At 48.0% G+C, this 19,649-nt stretch overlaps 1 protein-coding gene across 6 annotated transcripts in view; it reads left to right on the plus strand.

Annotated features, from left to right (window-relative positions):
* SRGAP2 (SLIT-ROBO Rho GTPase activating protein 2) overlaps positions 1–19,210 on the plus strand; it is a 269,932-nt gene extending 250,722 nt beyond the window's left edge. For 2 of the 6 annotated variants that reach the window (XM_017525240.2, XM_017525241.2), the window contains exons 18-23: positions 1,242–1,466; positions 5,543–5,622; positions 7,996–8,176; positions 9,628–9,774; positions 13,294–13,618; positions 15,712–19,210. In XM_017525240.2, coding sequence (XP_017380729.1) covers positions 1,242–1,466; positions 5,543–5,622; positions 7,996–8,176; positions 9,628–9,774; positions 13,294–13,618; positions 15,712–16,095 — 1,342 coding nt within the window. In that variant the 3' untranslated portion in view covers positions 16,096–19,210. Of the gene's footprint in view, positions 1–1,241; positions 1,467–5,542; positions 5,623–7,995; positions 8,177–8,909; positions 10,912–13,293; positions 13,619–15,711 lie in introns of those variants that run through there. The other 4 variants (XM_017525242.2, XM_037737374.1, XM_017525244.2 and 1 more) reach the window with 2 other exon arrangements.
* The last annotated feature ends 439 nt before the right edge of the window (positions 19,211–19,649 follow it).

Here is a 19,649-nt window from a genome sequence, read left to right on the forward strand (position 1 = left end):
TCTCCTGCATTTGATTCTAGGCCCTAGAGAACAGTGATTCTCAACCTTTCTTCCCATCACATCCATAGTACCACTCCTCAAGTCCTGCAGTGATTCGCAAAGAGGCAGGGGATGCACATCAGAATCTCCAGGAGGGGAGAGAGTTATTGAATCAGAGGGAAATGGACTTTGTAATGTGAGACTGGCTGAGCGGTACACTGTAGAAATCAGTTCTGAAGAACAGCTACTCAGATGGAGACAGCTGAGTCTCAGACTTCTAGTTTCCCAACAGAGGACCTTTGGTTCCTTCTCAGAATCAAATCCTGCTGATGCCCGTAAGGGAGACTCCTCAGCAGAGCTCACAGCTCTGCAGGCTGTGTAGGGGAGGTATCCAGAGCTGGCCCAGCCCTTGTGCCTGGATGGGCAAGGCCCAGTGGGACTCATCAGGTGCAGTGGCTCATTAAAGGCCTTGGGTCCTTGGCCAAGGTTGGAGGTGTGGCTGGAACAGCTGCTGGCTGAGAAGGGGAGAGTTCCCAGAATAAATAAATACCCGAGAATGAAGTCAGCCTGCATCCAGAGGAAGCCCGAGCAGAAGCCAAATGGCATGCTGACCTTTTCCTAAATAAATCCTGAGCGTAATAATATAGGAGGAGATTATGAACACAAGAAACAATTGCATTTACTATTCTAGGAAGAAATTCACTGGCTTGATGGAATACAAAAGCTAATCAGTTGGCTATTTTCTAATAAGTCTAGAGGCTAGAAAGGAATATCCCTAATCATTTGATTATTTTGTTAGGCAAGAAGGTACACAATGCACAGTGCCTGTGCCTCTGACCATATCATTGCCAGGGCAGCCTAAGGGTCCCCATCTGCCCTGGCAGCTTAGTGTGTTGGTATGTAGGAGCCATATTAAGCTCTGCAGAGGGGCATGTTCTCAAGGTCATGTGGCCTTTGGTAGGTAAGATCTGGGGGTAGAGGTGAGATGGGGTGGTAAGTAGAATTTGAAATGGGAGCTGGAAAGAGAGAAGGGGTCAGAGCTGCAAGCAAGTACCTCTAGTTTGCTTTTCCTGAGCTCCTGAATGACCATGCTCATGGTCACTCTTCTTCCCAACTTACTTCTGGAAAGCCTCTGACACCCAGAAAGGCAGGTGACAATTTGTGGACCTTCTGATCTTGCTCTTGGCAGCGCCTCCTGTGATTGTGTTTTCTGGGCATTCATGCAAGGGCTTTCCAGCTTGCCCCTTTCCCTTCTCCTCCAGTTTATCACAGTTCAGTGAAGAGAACATGATGGACCCCTACAACCTCGCCATCTGCTTTGGGCCCTCGCTGATGTCAGTGCCAGAGGGTCACGACCAGGTGTCCTGCCAAGCCCACGTGAATGAGCTGATCAAAACCATCATCATCCAGCATGAGAACATCTTCCCAAGCCCCAGAGAGCTGGAGGGCCCTGTCTACAGCAGAGGAGGAAGCATGGAAGATTACTGGTAGGGGGGCTTGGGACTGGAGGAGAGGAGGGATTCACCAGCACACACTGGCATGGGGGCCAGATGGCCACACAAAAACCAAAGGGAAACACCCAGATCCTCCCAACCCCTCACTCCCAGGCTGCCAGGGTCTGGGGATGGTATAGACAGCCCCCACCTCAGCGCAACCCACAGACTAAATGCCACTTCTTGCCACCTCCCTTTTTGATGAGTTCTGAGTGGCAAGGGACTATTCTGAAAGATATTTGACAACATTAATTGTGATAGAAAGAACCTCTAGGAAAGGATTTTTTATAAAGTTGCATCTAGAAGTGATCTTTATTAACAACAGTATCTCTCGGGCTTCTACTCTGTGCTCTGTATTGTGAGAAAAACCATACTGGGTCCCAGGGAATTTCCTTCTTATTGGGAAGAGTTTAGATATGAGGTATAATTTCCTGACTGTGAGTTTGTAAGCTGGCACCTCAGAATGATTTTAGAAATTTGTGAAGAGAAAGAAGTGTAAGCCTTGTTTTTGGCAGGTTAGGGACGGTCCTCCCCTGAAGCAGCATTCAGTTCTGTGGGGCTGGTTTTCCATGACCTAGCTTTGGAAGAGAGATCCAAAAGGAATCCTTGGGATATATCTTTTTTAGACCCCTCTATTAGACAAAGAACAAATCACTATTTCCATTTTATGGATGAAGCTGCTGTAATGCAGAGAGGCCAGTGACAGTATTTTAGGCCACTCTAGTGATGGGGATTTAACCTCAATCTCTTGTCTCTTAGTGCAGGGCACCATCCGTTACCCCATGCCACCCGCCATGGTACCATTTACAGTGTCATTGTTTCACTAAACACAAAGACAACTGCCTCTGTCTTTTAATCACTAACTTCCCTTACCTCCCAATCCTCCTCCGCCTCCCTTCTTCCCCTAAATAGTGTTTCAGCCTGAGCTGAAAGCACAAGCCAGCCCAAATCAGATTCTGTCTGAATTCAACATCTGGAACCAATTCGGCCAGCCTCATTGCTATCGACTGAGGTAGGGGAGGACAGGGGAGGTTGTTTACTTAATTAGAGGCCAATTGGTCCACGCTTCTCCCTGACCCCCACAGAAGAGCCTCTTGCCCAAGGAGTGAAGAAAGTGGCATTTGTGTTCTGTGAACATAGTAATATCAGTGACATCCCTGGGTTCACTCCTCTCTGCTGTACTGCAGATTTCAGCGTCTGAGTCCAAGCTGGAGGAACCTATGCTGGCCAGCTGGGAGAGAAAGCTTTTTATCACCGACAGATGGTTGGTGGTGACTGGGGAGGCTGTTGGTCACTTTAGGTCTCAGCCTACTGGATGATGAGCTCCAGGGAGCTGTCCTTGTGCACGTGACTTAGAGCGCTGGTTTCCCCCCTTGCATGAGTGATGAAAAGCTGTAGAATAGCATTCCCTTCCTTCTAAAGTCAGGCAGAACCTCTGCCCTCACTTCTCAAATATCAAACCACTGCCAGCTCTGGCCTGGTGTCCAGGGCACAGAGACTCCTACAGCCCTGGACCCTGAGTTCCAGCCCAGTGGAGCACAGTCCTGGAGGGGTGTGGGTCACAGTCACAGACAGATGGGTGCCTTCCTCCAGTTTTCTCCAAGGTGTTCTCCCAACCTACCCACCTCTGTTTCTTGTGCGCTCGACATTTATTAGCAGCCTCTGGAAAAACCACAAGGTTAGTCAGGGAACATTCCTATCCACAGACTGGGTGGGAGGCCAGAGCTCCCGAGGAGCAAGAGTCGGCGCCCTTGGGTTGAGAGGGACCTTCCAACCACTGGATTCATACCCACCTGGAAGGCTCGTGGCCTCTCCTCTCCCTTCTTTGAGAAGTGAGAGAAGTGCCAGCCCCAGAGCTAAGGCATTGAAGGAGGTGAGCAAGGGTGGTAGAAGAGGAGTTAGAGCCCAAGAAGCCTATAGAATGGCCAGGAGACCCAAACAGCCATGGAAAGGAGAGCCCCAGGCCACATGGCATCCCACAGCTGTGGAGAGGAGAAACAAATCCATTTCACCACACTTTCCAGCTCTGAAACTGAAACTCAGTTTTCTAGAACTACCTGCAGTGTGGCATGGTGGGCTGCTTCCCAGACCTCAGGTATTGGTGGACCTGGGTGGGTGTACAAGGGCAAAGGCTGGGGATGGGGTGTGTTTCAAGAGAAGCATAAGATTTGAGGGCTAGAAGAAACCTCAGAAAGCATCTTCTTGCCTTTCTCATAAAGCAGTATTTTTCAAAGTGAGGTCCCTGGACCAATAGCCTAGAAAACAGTGAGAAATTGTGCCTGCATTTTTTGACAAAGAGGAAGCTCCATTTATATTCTTCTAGAATGTTCTCTGGAGCCTGAGAAACCTCCTTGGAACGGACTTGCTCTACATAGGGCGAGTTCTGAACCTGGTCACCCAGTGTTAGAGGAACTTCCTGGGAGTTTAGGATCCATCCCATGGGGAAAAGAGGCTGGAGGGTTCCCAGCTGGAAACTGTGTGGCCTGACTGCGCGGCTGAGTGGGTGGTGGTGCTTTCACACAACTGCCTGGAAAGCCTCACCTGTTACTTCCCACTGCCAGAGAAAAACTTTAGAAATGAACAGTTTCTCTACTTTTTAGGAAACAAGAACTTCCTGGTACCCATCCTCATAAATTCTGGAGTCCATGAGACGGGAGATCAGGAATAGAAATGACTTTTCTAGTAACCTCCCTATCCTTTCTTGATTCCCTACACTGGATGATTTTTTTTTAGATAGGGTCTGGCTCTGTCACCCAGGCCAGAGTGCAGTGGCACGATCATGGCTCACCGCAGCCTCAACTTCCCACGCTTAAGCGATCTGCCCACCTCAGCCTCCAGAGTAGCTAGAACCACATACACACTGGCTTTTTTTTTTCCGCCCTTTTTTTGTAGAGACAGGGTCTCACTAAGATGCCCAGGCAGGTCCCAAACTCCTAGGCTCAAATGATCCTCCCAAAGTGTTGGGATTATAGGCATGAGCCACTGTGCCTGACCTTTTCCATTTCATGAATTATTTCAAGAACTTGACCTAGCTTCTGTCCCCTGCCCTGTAGCCCATAGCAGATTCTTCTTCCCCTGCTTTACTTTCCCACCCACTCCTGTGACTCACCTTCCACTTTTTCACCAGTACACAGTCTAAACTGCAAAGCAACCTAGAGGCATCAAGCAAAATGAGAAAGAAGGAAAGGAAGTACTATTTATTAAGCACGCATTCTGTGCCAAACTTGTTACTAAATTACTTTATTAAATCCTCACACAACTGAGGATATAAATCATTATCTTCAGTTTATAGATGAGGCAGCTAAGGCTTAAGGAGGTTAAATAACTTGCCCAGGATCACACGGCTACCAAGTACCGGAGGTGGTTTTTGGATCCAGTCTTGTCTGATGCCGAAGGCCAGTGTTTCCTTTCCACCATGCTTCCCCCTTGAAAACCAGGTATGGCCAAGTGCGGTGGCTCACACCTGTAATCCCAGCACTTTGGGAGGCCAAGGTGGGTGGATCACAAGGTCAGGGGTTCGAGACCAGCCTGACCAGCATGGTGAAACCCTGTCTCTGCTCAAGATAAAAAAAATTAGCCAGGTGTAGTGGTGTGCACTTGTAATCCCAGCTACTCGGGAGGCTGAGGCAGGAGAATCGCTTGAACCTGGGAGGCGAAGGTTACAGTGAGCTGAGATCACACCACTGCACTCCAGCCTGGCAATAGAGTGAGACTCTATCTCGAAAAAAAAAAAAAAAAACAGGATTGAATTCACGTAGAGAATCAGCCCTTGAGGAGTTGAGTTGTTCTCTATTTGCTGAAGAATTTACTTTATACCTTCAAAAGGGCTTCCCTTTGTCTCGGGGTACTCTAAGATCCAAGTAGTCTCAAGTGATTTCGGTAGTAGGAGATAGACTGGAGAAACTCAGAGCTTTGTATTTCATTATAAGCATTTGTCCATTGTGTGCAGTTAGGATATAGAGAACATAAGATGGAGTCAGTGCCCTCGCTCCAGGGAGGTTGTATGAAGGGGACGATGAGAATTTTATAAGCAAATATTCATGTTCCAGTCACCCTTGCTTCTGTTGCAGTGATAGCCCTCATGGAGAGACTACCTCGGTTGATGACTCAACCCAGGATGTGACTGCAGAGCACCACACGAGCGATGACGGTATGAGGCCCTGCTTCCTGGTCAGTGGGGACGCCAGGGGGAAGGCAGAAGGAAAGTGATGATATATCCTGTGCATCTGATGAAACTGTCTGTCCAGTAGTCCCCTGAGGACAGGCAGGAAGCTCCCCTGTCTCAATTTCATTCCCTTCCTTCCTTGGAGAGGTAGCCCACCTTCTCAAATAGAATGGTCTCTGTATTAAACCAGAGGTGAAGAACTAGGCCTTCCATAGCCCTTCAACCTTCTTGCCCCATCTCTCAGCTCCTTGTCTGGCCTGAATGATGCTGGTCCCTTATCATAGTCTAGACTCCTGCCAGGCAACTGGAGAAGAAAGTGAAGGAAAGTTCATTTGAAAAACAGCAATTGGGTGTCGTGGCTCACACCTGTAATCCCAACACTGGGAGGCCCAGGTGGGAGGATGACTGAGTTCAAGAGTTCAAGACCAGCCTGGGCAACATGGCCAGACACTGTCTCAAAAAAAAAAGAAAAAACCCAGCCTGGCATAGTGGTGTGCACGCCTGTAGTATCAGCTACTCGGGAGGCTGAGGTAGGAATATCCCTTAAGCCCAGGAGTTCAAGGCTGCAATGAGCTATGATTGTGCTACAGCACTCCAACCTAGGTGAGAGAGTGAGATCCTGTCTCAAAAACAAAACAGAACAAACAACAACAAAAAAACCAGTCTTGGTTGGGAAATAGCAGAGCTGGGTGCCCAGAACCCAACAGAAGCAAGCCAGAGGGAGAGAGAAGGAGGATGCAGAAACCACATGCTTTCACGCCTGCTGACTGGAAAAACTGACCCTTTCCAAAGTACAGACATGCGAGTGCTGAGCAGGCTGCTGGGCGTGCATCAAGGGGAGGAATGCTCAGCTGTCATCCTCAGGCCCCTCAGCAGTGCCCGTGCTTTATGAGGGTCTGTTCAGCCAGCACATTTCCCCCCTTCCAACAGCTCCACACCTCCTTTTCTGGATCAACTGGGCTCTGGAAGTCTCAGTAGCTGACAAGGGGCCTCAGAATTTTCTGGGCACAAGAATGAAATGCCACGGTCTGCGGAGCTTTCCCTGTTCCCTGCCTTGCCGAGAATTCTGCAATTCTAGCCAGCTTTTAAAGGAGAAAAAAAAAATTAGGACTGCTTATTTAGATCCTGATGTCATAAGGATCCATATAATCATTTGCTACATTTGAGGAGGGGAGTAGGTGAACTAGGGAAATGAGTAGTGGGTTAGAGCCTATCTTGCGGCCAGTTCTGTTAGAGGTTTTCTATATATTATCTCTTAATCCCCAGTGAAAGAGATATGGCCGCTATTTTACACTTGAGAAAATGGAGGTCAGAGAGGTCGAGTAACGTACCCGAGGCTGTAGAGAATTGAGCTGGGTATATTTAGACAGGCCTTCTCTGACCAGCCTCCTCTCATGAAATCTCCAACCCCTCCTGTTCGGGAGCAGACCCACCAGCTAGGGCCGTCTAGATATGGTTTTATTTTTAAGCAGCCTTTCTCTCTGCTACCCAGAATAGCTGACTTTCATCTCAGGATCCAGCTTTCTGGGAGCCTTCTTTTTGCTCTTTGATCTCTACCTGCAGCCTAGCACAGATGAAGATAATGACAACAATAACTCGTGCACACATGTCACTCACTATGGGCCGGACACTGTTGTAAGCACTTTTACAAATTGTAATTCATTGACTCTTCATAACAACTTCATGAGAATGACACTAGTATTATTTCCATGTTACAGATGAGGAAACAGAAGCCCATACAAAAATAAAGATACATTGCATCTGTAAACCCTTCTTACTTTTTCAGATGACTTTCATGTGCATTTTTTCATAGGTTGGTCACAAAATATATTTTCTTATTTTGCTCCTTGGAAAGTTGATTGCACAAGTTATTTTCTCTTTATAGAGATGAAATGCTCATATTCTACGTACTAGGGGGAATGGATAACAATTTAGAATATAGTATGATATGTTCTCTATGATTATTAGAATCAGAAAAGAATGCTTAAAAATATAGTATGGCAAGTTTGATGATAGACATCAAAACATGAAGAGCTTTGGAAACACCAAAGAAGTTACTGTAGAAAACGGGATGCTTGAGCTGTGTCTTGATGTGTTTCACCAGGCAGATAAGAGAGAAGGGGATTCCAGGCGGAGGGAACAGTGTGAGCAAAAACAGGTGAAAGGTGATACCAGTGCTTTCAAGATAATGGCACAGTCTACATGTGAATTACGTGTTTTGTAGATTATCCATGACTTCGTTTTCCCACTAAGTTATCTTCCCACCACTATAGGTTCAGCTAATTCAGCTTTTCCACCCAGTTTCCTGAGTCTGCAGGTCCCAAGAACATGTGTTTACTTCTTTTCCACCCTTCTCAGAATGTGAGCCCATCGAGGCCATTGCCAAATTTGACTACGTGGGCCGGACAGCCCGAGAGCTGTCCTTTAAGAAGGGAGCATCCCTGCTGCTTTACCAGCGGGCCTCTGACGACTGGTGGGAAGGCCGACACAATGGCATCGACGGACTCATCCCCCATCAGTACATCGTGGTCCAAGACACGTACGTTGGGCCCCTGGCACCCCTGGGGGTAGTCCCCAACTACTCTGTGGGAATGAGACTTCATTTCTGGAGCCATAGGACTGTGAGAGAGACCAGCCCCTGGGGGGTGCCAGTGCAGTCCTGAGGCTCACACAGTTCCTTGAAGAAGCCTCCCTCTCCACTCCCTGCACTCAGTGGAGAATTTTTTAAAATCTCTCCACTACCTGTGCCCTCTGCAAATCACTCCCTGATCCAGTCATTTTAGAAACCTGCCAGTCAGCCAGCACTCATCCACATTTATACCTGATGAGTGATAACAAGGGGTTTTTATTTGACCACCTATATTTCTTTTCTTGAAACATCAGGCTGGGAAAACATTTTTGCTTCTCCCCTTTTTTTTAAACAACTGTGCCCACCCCAACCTGCTGAGTCACTCTTCCACTTGCAAATTAAAATGACTAGTTTTCTAGGAGAAATCTGGCTTATGCAGCCTTATGGAAGTGACCTAGTTCATTCAACCCAGATGAGGTTGATTTGGGGTGAGATGGGGGAAGGAGGGAAAAGGATGTCACGGAACAAAGGAAACCTGAACTGGTCCCAGAGAGATCTCATCTGATAGGCTTTTGGTTGATTCCCACACTTTGAAGCAGTTGTCCCGTGGGCCCACCCAAGCCTGCCCCCTGTCCCTTTGCCCTGCCTCTGGATCCGATGCTGTCAGTGTTTTTAGTCCTTCCCTTAATATTATTTTTTAAAGGTTGATATCCTGAGTGAGTCTGCACCCTCCCAGCCTCTTCCCGGCTCGTTCTGCAGGGAAATTCTCCCTCTGTTGATAGCATCGAAAACCTGGTGGCAATCTGTGCGTGGACAGGACCCTCCCAAATTTAGCATTATGACTTCACTACAGGATCAAGAGAAGATGAATTGTGGGGGAGAAGGGGCTTTCTTTGTCATCAGTAGCCAGAGGGGCCAGGAGAGCAGTGGAGAGACCTGGGACCGGCTTGGATGCTCTGAGCAGGGCTAGAGGCGCTACGACAGTGTGTGGCGGTGTCCTGCCTCCACGCCGCCATCTCCAGAGCCACCACACAGTTGACTGTGCAGGACCTCAGCCGATAAACCACAACCTGGACTTGGCGCCTCCTTCTCCAGGAGGCCGCCCCAGCATGGCCTCCCCGGGAAGCAGCATGGGGTAGAAGGCAGATGCCTCGAACCCAGGTGTCCCCTAGCCACGTTTTCCTGAGGAGCTGAGGAGCCTGCAGAACTCAGCAGATTATTTATTTTTATTTAAACGACCCTTCAAAGGCCCTTAGGTTTCCTTGCCTCTGCTCACAGAGCTAGTCCAGCCAGGTGTCGCTGCTGCCTCAGAGCTGTGTAGGGTCGCGTGTGTGTCGGGGGGCCATCTTGCCGATTTAACGCTGCTTTTCGTGTTGTTGTTGTTTTCCCTCCTCCCTGCCTGCCTGCCCCTTCTCCCCCAGCGAGGACGGTGTCGTGGAGAGGTCCAGCCCCAAGTCTGAGATTGAGGTCATTTCTGAGCCACCTGAAGAAAAGGTGACAGCCAGAGCGGGGGCCAGCTGTCCCAGTGGGGGTCATGTAGCCGATATTTATCTTGCAAACATCAACAAGTAAGCTCTGCTTTTCATTTTCTGCTCCCCTGAATGACTTGCAACACCCAGCCTCACCCTCTGGCCTAACCCCCGTCTCCATTCCTGTGCTGCACGTAGGGCGCCCGGCTCCCCAAGCCTAACAGTTTGCACGTGGTCATTGCTGCTGCAAGGCGGACGGGGCTGAGGACGCTGCTACAGGCCTCGGGGCAGGTCCAGGTCTCCAGCTAGCTGCCCTCATGCTGTGGAAGAGTGCTTTACTGTGTGTTCCCGCAGTGTCTGTCCACCCAGACCTTTGTGGCAGTCTTACAGCGAAAACTTGGGCCAAAGCTTTGGTCACTTTATGCAACCTGGTTTTGTACTGTTTCTCAGGGGTGCCTTCTTTTTTCCAATCCATACTCAAATAATGGTCTTTGATGTCTGTCTTCCTTTACCTGTGTTCGTGCAAAGATTCAAAGTCTGTGTGTGGCTTCTCCTAGGCTGATGTTACCCCAGGTGGGTTTATTGAGATATCATGTGTCTGTTCCTCCCGCTGTCCTGCATTCACTCCCGTGGAGGAAAGGAGGCCACAATGTCCCTAAGGAAAGCTTTGTCCTGAGCTCTTCATTCATCGCCTAACCCCTAGCTCCCTTTTCTTCTGCCCTTTCACACCAGGAGAAATAATTTTCCATTTTGTTCCTATTGCTTTGGCCCTGTGTATTATTTTACCCCCTTAGGCCCTTTGCAGGTCCCCACTCCTGCTTAGCAGGCTCTTACCTCTGACCCCCAGCTTTCATTGTGGCTGTTAGCAACATCCTGGGGTTTTAACTCCACCCACGCCTGATCTGGCTGTCTAGAGGGATTCTACGCCTGCGTGCTGCCGCCTCCCCAAGAGGCATTCAGGTTATTGGAGAACTAATCTCATCTCAAGGGGCCAGACACCAAGTCCCAAAGCCTACAGACCTCTTTCTGCCAGACCCTGAAACCTGGCCCCATGCCAGCAGGATGACAAGCCCCAGGGCGCTCCTGATGAATATGGATTGGAGATGATGTACAGTTTTTATTCCCCTCTGGCTTTGGAGGAATGAAATGATTTGCACTTTGAAAACCTGTTAACCGTAGCCTCTGGACACTGAGACTGGAAGGAGAATAAAGGATGCTTGTTGTTTTTAAACTATACCAGGTTTCCCAGATCTCTTGGCTTTTTTCCACCCAGATGGTAGCAGGGGGAGTGGTTGGGGCACGTGGCTCTTTTCCATCTCTTTCACCCTCAAGTTAGTAAAGTCATTTTTTCAGATCACTTACCCAATGTAGTTATAATTTAATTCAGACCAGTTTTTTTAAAAATTGAGGCATTTCTGTTTCCCTCCAGCACACTACCCTGCTGGGAGGGCAAGCCAATACCAAATAACTGTGGGCTAATCACATTTTTTCCCTTATTTACAAGTATATGTTAATTATAACCCTACAATCTAAAGGTTATAAGCCTATAATTAACCCGGAAACGCAGGCAGGGTTGGTGGAGGAAGAGTTAGATAATTAGTTAAGTACATATTTTTAAGCCATCATGTATGTGATGCCATTTGTGCCTAGAAATTGTAGAGTAATAGCTGAAATGGTTAAAAAAAAAAAAAAGTTCAGGTGGTTCCCTTGAAGTCCCTGCTTGCTGGTGTCAGGAGTCTTGTGATGGGCTCTTGAGGGACAAGCTTCATCACCTGGTTGGTGGATGAGCGGCAGCCCCTGGTCATGTCTGTCCCATAGGAATGAGTCAGCCCCCCACACCACTCCTCCTCCCAAGCTCCTTCAGTTTCCTGAGTGCCCAGGTTCTCTCACCACTAGGCCCTCACACCTGCTGTCTCTCTCACCTGGTCACCTCCTCCTCTCCCTTCAAGACCCAGTCCAAAGACTACCTCTTTGGGGAAGCCCTTCTAACATCCCTGAGTTCCCCAGGCTGAGTGAGGTGCCCTTATGCTATATTCCCAAGGCACTTTGCATACCTCTTGGTACTCACACTGCACTCGGTTCCCTCACCAGATGGAGGTCCTTGAACCCAGGAACTATGTCTTCCTTGTCTTCACATCCCCAGAGCCTGGCCTGGGACATGGCACACCACAGCTACCCCATCAGTCTGCCTTCTCAGCAGTTTCAGCCTGTGAGTCAGCCAACCTCAAGCGGAAAAAGGAAATCAGCAAAGAGCTATATGGGTGTGGCATTTCCATTTAATTCTATACATTTAAGTATCTACTGTTGTGACAAGCACTGCTGATGGTTATTCAGAGATGAAACAAAAATGGGGTCCCTGATCTCAGAGCTCACAGCCTGGCAAGGTAAAGACCCTATAGACAGGTAACTGAAAGGTAGCGTCAGATGCTCTGAAGGCACAGAGGAGGGAGGGGTCCATTGTTCCTGCACAGTGGTGTAGTGGTGCCAGGGAAATCCTTGCGGGGTGGGGGATCATTTCAGCAAGGCCTTAGAAGACTCTCAGAACATTCTTTTTCCACTTGAGAAGGCTGGCTCACTAGCCTAAAACTGCCAAATGGACAGATTCATGGAGTGACTGATACATGCAAGGTCCTGGGACAGGTCCTGCAGGCAGAAAGATGAAGAAGACCTCAGCAGTGAACAGGACCAAGACTGGCTTAGAGCACTGTCCCCACTTCATAGACCAGCTCCTTATCTTCAGAGTCTGACCCCTTCCCTCCTTCTACCTCAACTCCTGCCTCAGTCCCCATCTCCCTTAGATTCAAGATCAGAGTTGTTCAGTGGCCATGTGAATCAGAATTTTCATTGCCTTTTAGATGAGATCTTTTCAAAGCTGATTCCAAGAGAAAATGAAATTACCCAGCAGCAGGCAACACCCATGTAACTGGAATTCTGCCAAGCCATTTTGTATGAGAGCCCTAAGTGGTCTGAAACAAATTCACCCAGATGCAGGGTTCAGCCCAGTGCTCGGTGACTCGGGAGTCATGTAGAGGTATTTCCGCACTAAGAAAATGCACAAACTGGGCCCTAACTCTGCAGCATTGCTGCCTCTTGAAAGCTATTCTGTTCCATGCCTGCAGAATAAGCAGCAACAGCCTCTTGCCAGAGCCCAAAATAGTTCCAGTCTTGTTGGAAGAAGAGACATGCTTTAATTTAGAAAACTTAACTGTCCTCTTAACAGCAATTCCCAACCTCCTTGGTGATGGTGAGACTTCTTCTCCTACCTGGGGCCTTAGGTTTCTGTGCATGGCAGGTCACAGAAGGCCTTTCCACGAATCTCTTTACCATTAGAAACTTTCATTTAATCAGACATTTTTTTCTGACAGCAACTTACATCTTGACAACACAAAGCCTGTGACCACCAAGTAAGTATCCATTTCTCCTTTGCCCAGCTTGGGGGTGGCAAGGGAATGAAGACGTGGAGAATGCGAGAGAAGATGAAGCCGAGGAAAGAACGTGTTCTGTGTCCCTCTCCTTCCAGAAGTCCCTGGGTGCCAACATCTGCCCCCTCCCACTTGTCCTAGCTTCCTTGGCGCCAGGGCTCCCTGATCACACTGCCCTTTCTGTTTGTGATTGAAGGCAAAGGAAGCGTCCAGAATCTGGGAGCATCCGGAAAACTTTTCGGAGTGACAGCCATGGGCTGAGCAGTTCCCTGACTGACTCCTCCTCCCCAGGGGTGGGGGCTAGCTGCCGCCCATCCTCCCAGCCCATCATGAGCCAGAGTCTCCCCAAGGAAGGGTCAGATAAGTGTTCCATCAGTGGGCATGGGAGCCTCAACTCCATCAGTCGCCACTCATCCCTGAAGAATCGGCTGGACAGTCCACAGATCCGGAAGACTGCCACAGCAGGAAGGTCAAAAAGCTTCAATAACCATCGGCCCATGGACCCTGAGGTCATTGCTCAGGTAACTGTGGGCCCCTGGACAGACAGCATGAGTCTACACTCGTCACCACCACTTAGTGCCACTCACCTAATTATGACAGGACTTGAAGCAGAACGATTGTTTTGTACATCATGTACTGAGTACATGTCCATTCTGGACATGTGGACCTGATAAGGCAGCTTAGTAAGCAGTCTGCCTGTCCCTCTCTCCCCGGGAAGAACCTAAAGACAGAATAAAAGAAACCTAGCTTCTTGCTGATACACTGGCTATTTGGAAGGCTGTTGTAATTTTTGAAGCCAGTATTAAGAGTATTTTGATAGCCCAAGTTTTGGGTCTCAAGACCCTGTTAGACTTTAGTGAAACTGTCTGACTGTTGAGGCTCAGATGTAATCCTGGCTACATTTTCATATTTCTGTGCCCATCAGCATCATCTCAATTCCTAAGGCTAGTCTCTGGTACTGAGTGGGCAGATGATCAATTAACAACCTGCATCTGGTCTTGAAGACTTAAAAAAATACGCTGGCCGCAGAGAGCTCGGGTACCAAAAGGATTTGTAACCCAAGCCTCCAGAGGCAGTGGAGATGGGCTCCCTGGTTGCAGGGTCTTCCTTCTGTGTATGCACCACACTGATGCCTCTCTGTTTTCCATGAAATATTAGAGATCCAACCCCACCTCTAAAAATCCGACTACCGGGGCCACTCCAAGCAGTTCATTCAGACGTCTCTCCCAACTATATACTTTTCATTAGACCAGGTAGGAACTAAGGGCTCCTTTTTGCTCCCTTGTCTCAACTAAGTTGAGATTCTCCTTACCCCCATCTTCCAGGGGGTGATAGAGGCTGGGTATGGTCTCTATTGGCTTAATTGTGGCTCTCTGCTTAAGGAGGTGTACCTGGCAAGCCCCGTATTGAGCTACAGGCCTGAGTTGTCTTGCTTTGCTAGCCTTCTATTCTGTGCTTCTACGTAAGTTCTTGGCTGCAATCTGGCTTGCACTACTGGAATCCTCCCAGCTCCCTCCTTGGCCCGGTGTTAATAGGAATGTCAGGAAAGGCAGACAGCTGGGACAGACTAGCTGCAGAGTGCAACTGAGGAGAGAGATGGAGTTCTTCCTGGCATTTTAAAGGTTTGAGAATGTCATAGGGATGAGTGAAATTGAAAGCATGCATCGCTCTGTAGGACAAAGAAACCTTAACCAGAGGACTTTGCTTGGAATATGTAAAATCTTTCAATGCGAGTCTAATTTTAAGAAGTACTGGGTAGTTTGGGGTGCCAGACACAGGTTTATGGGGAGATAGTGGGGAGCTGGGAAGTCTCACTGGGTGGCAGCTGGCTTGCATACAAAGGTTCTTTGGTTCTGCCTTGAGTCCCTGGGCTAGGACTGCTCTTGGCTAAGATCTAGAGTGTTCCATTGATTTGCAGGCGATTGATTCACCTAGGTGGGCTTTGGCTCCCCCTCCTGGTCACTCTTTGGTCCACTCGGTGGTGATGGCTGGAAGGATATAGTTTCAATTTGGACGCTGCCCAAAGATGGGGAGGAGGGGCTGGGGGAGGGGTCCTGGGCTCCTGAAACTTTCCTCGGCCCCTGAGGAGGAAGGACTAACCCTCTTAACTTTTGGCCTTGAAGTCCAAGGGAATAAAGACCATACACCATCTCTATCACTTTTTAAAAAAGTGTTTCTTGTGTATAACTTCAAACCTGCCCAAAAGCAGAGAGAACTGGGTAACAAATCCCCGCGACCAAACTCCTGGCCACTCTTGCTTCATCCACATTTCTCCTCCCCGTTAGATTATATGTCACTTCATCAATAAGTATTTCAATATCTCTCTCTAAAACCTAGGGTTTCTAAAAAAATAAAAAATAAAAAATAAAAAAAAAAAAACTCAACTACTTTTTCTAAAAGAAACAGAAAAAATCTCATGACAATGAAAATCCCTCTGTCCCCCGCTCTCCCCACTTTCTAAGCATTTATATGTTAGAGGATTTGGGCCAAGTACAATAATCTGGACATCTTCTTATTGTCGGTTTCTTCATGCCTTGGCCTGTGTTGTTGAAACTGTCTCCTTGGGGACATCACCCTTCATTTGCCTCACCTCCTCCTTTTTCCTGTTTTGCAGGATATTGAGGCAACAATGAACTCGGCCCTGAACGAGCTACGGGAGCTAGAGCGGCAGAGTAGCGTCAAGCACACCCCTGATGTGGTTCTGGACACCTTGGAGCCCCTCAAAACCTCCCCAGTGGTGGCCCCCACGTCGGAGCCCTCCAGCCCCCTGCATACCCAGCTCCTCAAGGACCCCGAGCCCGCCTTCCAGCGTAGTGCCAGTACTGCTGGGGACATCGCCTGCGCCTTCCGGCCTGTCAAGTCTGTCAAGATGGCTGCCCCAGTGAAACCACCAGCCACACGGCCCAAGCCCGCTGTCTTCCCCAAAACAAATGCCACTAGCCCTGGTGTCAACTCATCAACTTCTCCACAGTCCACTGACAAGTCTTGTACTGTCTGAGGGATATAATTTAATTGTTGTAGACAAGGGGACTATAGGGACTGACTGTTATTAAAATCCTATTTAACTAGCTTGGGGACTTCAGTTGAAAATTAGGTTCTAAGTTGTTCTTGCAGGAATTAGCCTCCCCGTCTCCCAAAACCTTGAGAATGAAGCCCTTGATAACGCCTCTCCCTTCCCACTGCCCTCTGCTTCCTCCAGTTGTTGTAATTCGGCCAGCTGCAGTCCATACCGTTCTTAGGTTTAGCCAGAGACAAGTTTTCATTATCAGGTCACTGTGAAATCTGGTAAGGCAGTCCTGAGGACGTGGGCTCAAGTCTCAGTTCCCTCAGACCATGCGGCTGCCTTGACCAGATGGTTGGCTACTGCCATCCAGCTTTCAGTGACGTCTTGTTTTGGGTACTGACTATAGAGAATCATATATAGTCCAGTCTTCATTTTACACACACACACACAATTATAGAGAATCATATATAGTCCAGACTTCATCTTCATTTTACACACACACACACACACACACACACACACACACACACACACAATTATAGAGAATCATATATAGTCCAGACTTCATCTTCATTTTACACACACACACACACACACACACACACGTTTTTCTAGTCTTTGGCTTATGTAGCCCCTCCTGGTCATAGACCAGTCTTTGTAAGTTATTGTGGCAGTTCACACAGCAGCCACCAGAGGTCTCTGTTTCCATTACAAACTTTGTTCTGTCTGGGCCAGAGAACCTAGCCTTTGAAATCTCTCCATCATATGAAATATTGAGGGATGGGACAATCCCGTAACCTCTTTGGGGTGGGGGACTTTCTCTCTGTGTTCTTTCCATTGATGTGAATTGGTCATTGGTGTTTGCTCTTGCTCTCCTCCATCCTCTAGAAGTACACCCCAGTCTTATTAAGAAGCTTTTAAAGTTTTTCTGAATGTATAGACATTTCTCGGGTTCCTTCCTTTGTCTCTGATGGACCATTTTCCATTTAAGACATTTTCCTGTATAAGACAGTTTTATAGCTGGTTCCTTTAAGGGTAAAGAGTCTTAACAGAGTTTTATTGTGTCTGTGGCAGGTTTGGAAAAGGTAAGAAATGGGTCCTTTTTCCTCCTAATGTTTTTGACACGTAAAACATAAAATTCATTATCCTATTAAAAAAATTAAATTCAGCTTTGCTAGCCCAAAAATTGTTCCCAAATGGAAACTTGTTTTAAGTCCACCCTTAGTTTGGTTATTTTACAAGGTCTCTCTTCAGGGACCAACAGGGGCTTAGAGAGCCTTAGTTAGACTAAGGGGAGATGCTGCCTCTTAGGACCAGTTTTCATTTATCCAAACAAGGACAACTAAGGGAGCTGTGGCCCCGCAGGCTTTCCAGTCTTCCTGAGGCCGGAATCTAAAGAAAATGAAAATTTGAACACTGAATATTTTAACTCTACTCTGGCCTTTTTTCTGGTTCCCTTCCAAAATGCACAAATGATATCCTTGTCTGCTCCAATCCAGTCTCCAAACCTGGTGCCCTTGGTCCTGGCCCCCCTAGCATCATGTTACCCCACGAGTGCCGGGACCAGGGGTATCCACAGCCAGGCTCATGGGCCTCAGAACGCAACTCGAGTTAAAGCTGAAACTCATCCTTCTGTATGTTTTCTGGTTTAAAAACTGCACTTATATTTTAGCCTTATTGTTTTCTGTAGTTCAGGAAAGATGGTGGGTTGCCATTCAGGTAGAAAAATCTGAGTTTTCTTATCTTTGACCTAGAGGAGATTCTTTTTGGACCAACATGTGAAACTGGTAGTTGGATCTATGGAAAGTGTAGTATTTTTTTTTTTAGCCTGTGCAAAGGAAAAGAGCTTTGTGGGAAATTACTCATGAGAAGGCTAACCTGCAGCACCAGAGGAACCTTTCCAAGTCCTAGAAGGGAGAACTGAAAAACCCCATCAGTAAAGTGAGTCAGCCTAGAAGAGGCAACCCACAGTCTTTTGGATTCTCGGGTTTTGTTGCTCTGTTTCCTGATCCGTTCTTGTCTGTCACCTGGGCCTACACAGGTTCTGAGCCAACAGGGGGCTTTCATACCCAAGGATCTGTTTCCTTGCTGAAAATGGAACCCCATCTTTCACTTTACATTCCTTTCAGTCCAACTGATCAAAACTGGTACCCACACTTGCTCTTTCTTCCTCTCTCCAGCACACTCCCCTCTAAGAAAGTCAAAGCAAACCTTTCTTAATGACAATGCTTTGGGCCTGTGGTGTTGCTCCTGCCTTATTTCTCTTTTAACCCTTACATGACTCGTATTCACCATCCCCTGATCAGTGTCCATCCGCGCTAATTTGCATCATGAACTGAACAGTGTGTAAGTGGTCACCTACTAAACCCAACTCTGGGGGCAGAGCTGTCTTCCCCATCTCTGGTGCTCCCGACACCTGTGAGATGGTCCTGTCCAGAGGACTAGGAACCGATAGGAGGAGAGTCCTTCTCGGCAGAGCTCACTGCGAACAACTGGAATTGAGGTTGCACACTGTGATTTTTACACCGAAAAGCCAAAAGGAGCTGGCCACCCAGGGCCTAGGGAGACCAGCCTTCCTCAGCTATGCTTGCTGAAACCAGCATGATGCTTCAAAGAGCCCTGCTCCGCCCCTCGTGGCATGGATCCTTTTCCTGGCGTGGACTCTGAAGGGGTCAGTCTTTGGGGAAGAGAGGTGGGGTGGGGCTACCAGCATCCCCATTTAGAAAATAGAGGAGTTTGTAGCCAGCAGCCTGTAAACTGGAAACACTGGTCTCAGCCAACCTCCTCAGGGCGCCCTGGCTTCTCCCCAAGGAGATGAGCAGCGGTGATGCCAGCACTGGGATGCACAGAGCGCTGGAAGGGCTGGTGCAGACCTACTTCCCATGCGGAAGAGAAGTCAGATCTTCCAGGGAACCGCAATGTTGTGGCGTCTGACTTGTATGTCACATTTGTGTAAAATGGTATATTCTTTAAAATAGTGTTGATAACTGGAATATTGTATGTATGCTTGGAGATGCTTTGTGTGAACCTAAGACTGTCACTCAACAGATGTTGGATTGAGGAAAATCCAAAGCACAACTTCAAAATAAAATACATTTTTAGGTTTCAATGCTGCAGTTCGTATCACTTCTCTCCTCTCTAAAATCCCTGATTCAGGACTCCAGCTGCCCAGGAGGGATTTTGATTCGTCTGTGCCGACAGAGCCCTACCTGGCAACAGAGACAGCAATGAGATGGTCTTACAGCCAGCCGCCTTCTCCCTCCCCACCGAGGCACAGCACTCTTGCATTTAGAATGGGAAGTTTTTCCCCAGCGTTTCTATTTAGCCTATGTGCGGATTCTCATAGGTTTTGTGGAGAGCCTTCCAGCTCACTGTTGAATCGCCTGTTGCCATGAGAACCATTTCCTTCACAGAATCCACCTTCCTTGTTTTCAATAAGGACTGTTCTCGCTTCTATCTCTAGCCAGATTTCCCCACTTCAGGGAGTGGGGCCTAAGAAGTTGCTTAGAAACTTTGCAAGCTGCAACCGAGGATGGCCAGAGGCTCTC

This window comes from Cebus imitator, unplaced genomic scaffold, assembly GCF_001604975.1.
Source record: "Cebus imitator isolate Cc_AM_T3 unplaced genomic scaffold, Cebus_imitator-1.0 Scaffold38, whole genome shotgun sequence".
NCBI classification, from domain to species: Eukaryota; Metazoa; Chordata; class Mammalia; order Primates; family Cebidae; genus Cebus; species Cebus imitator.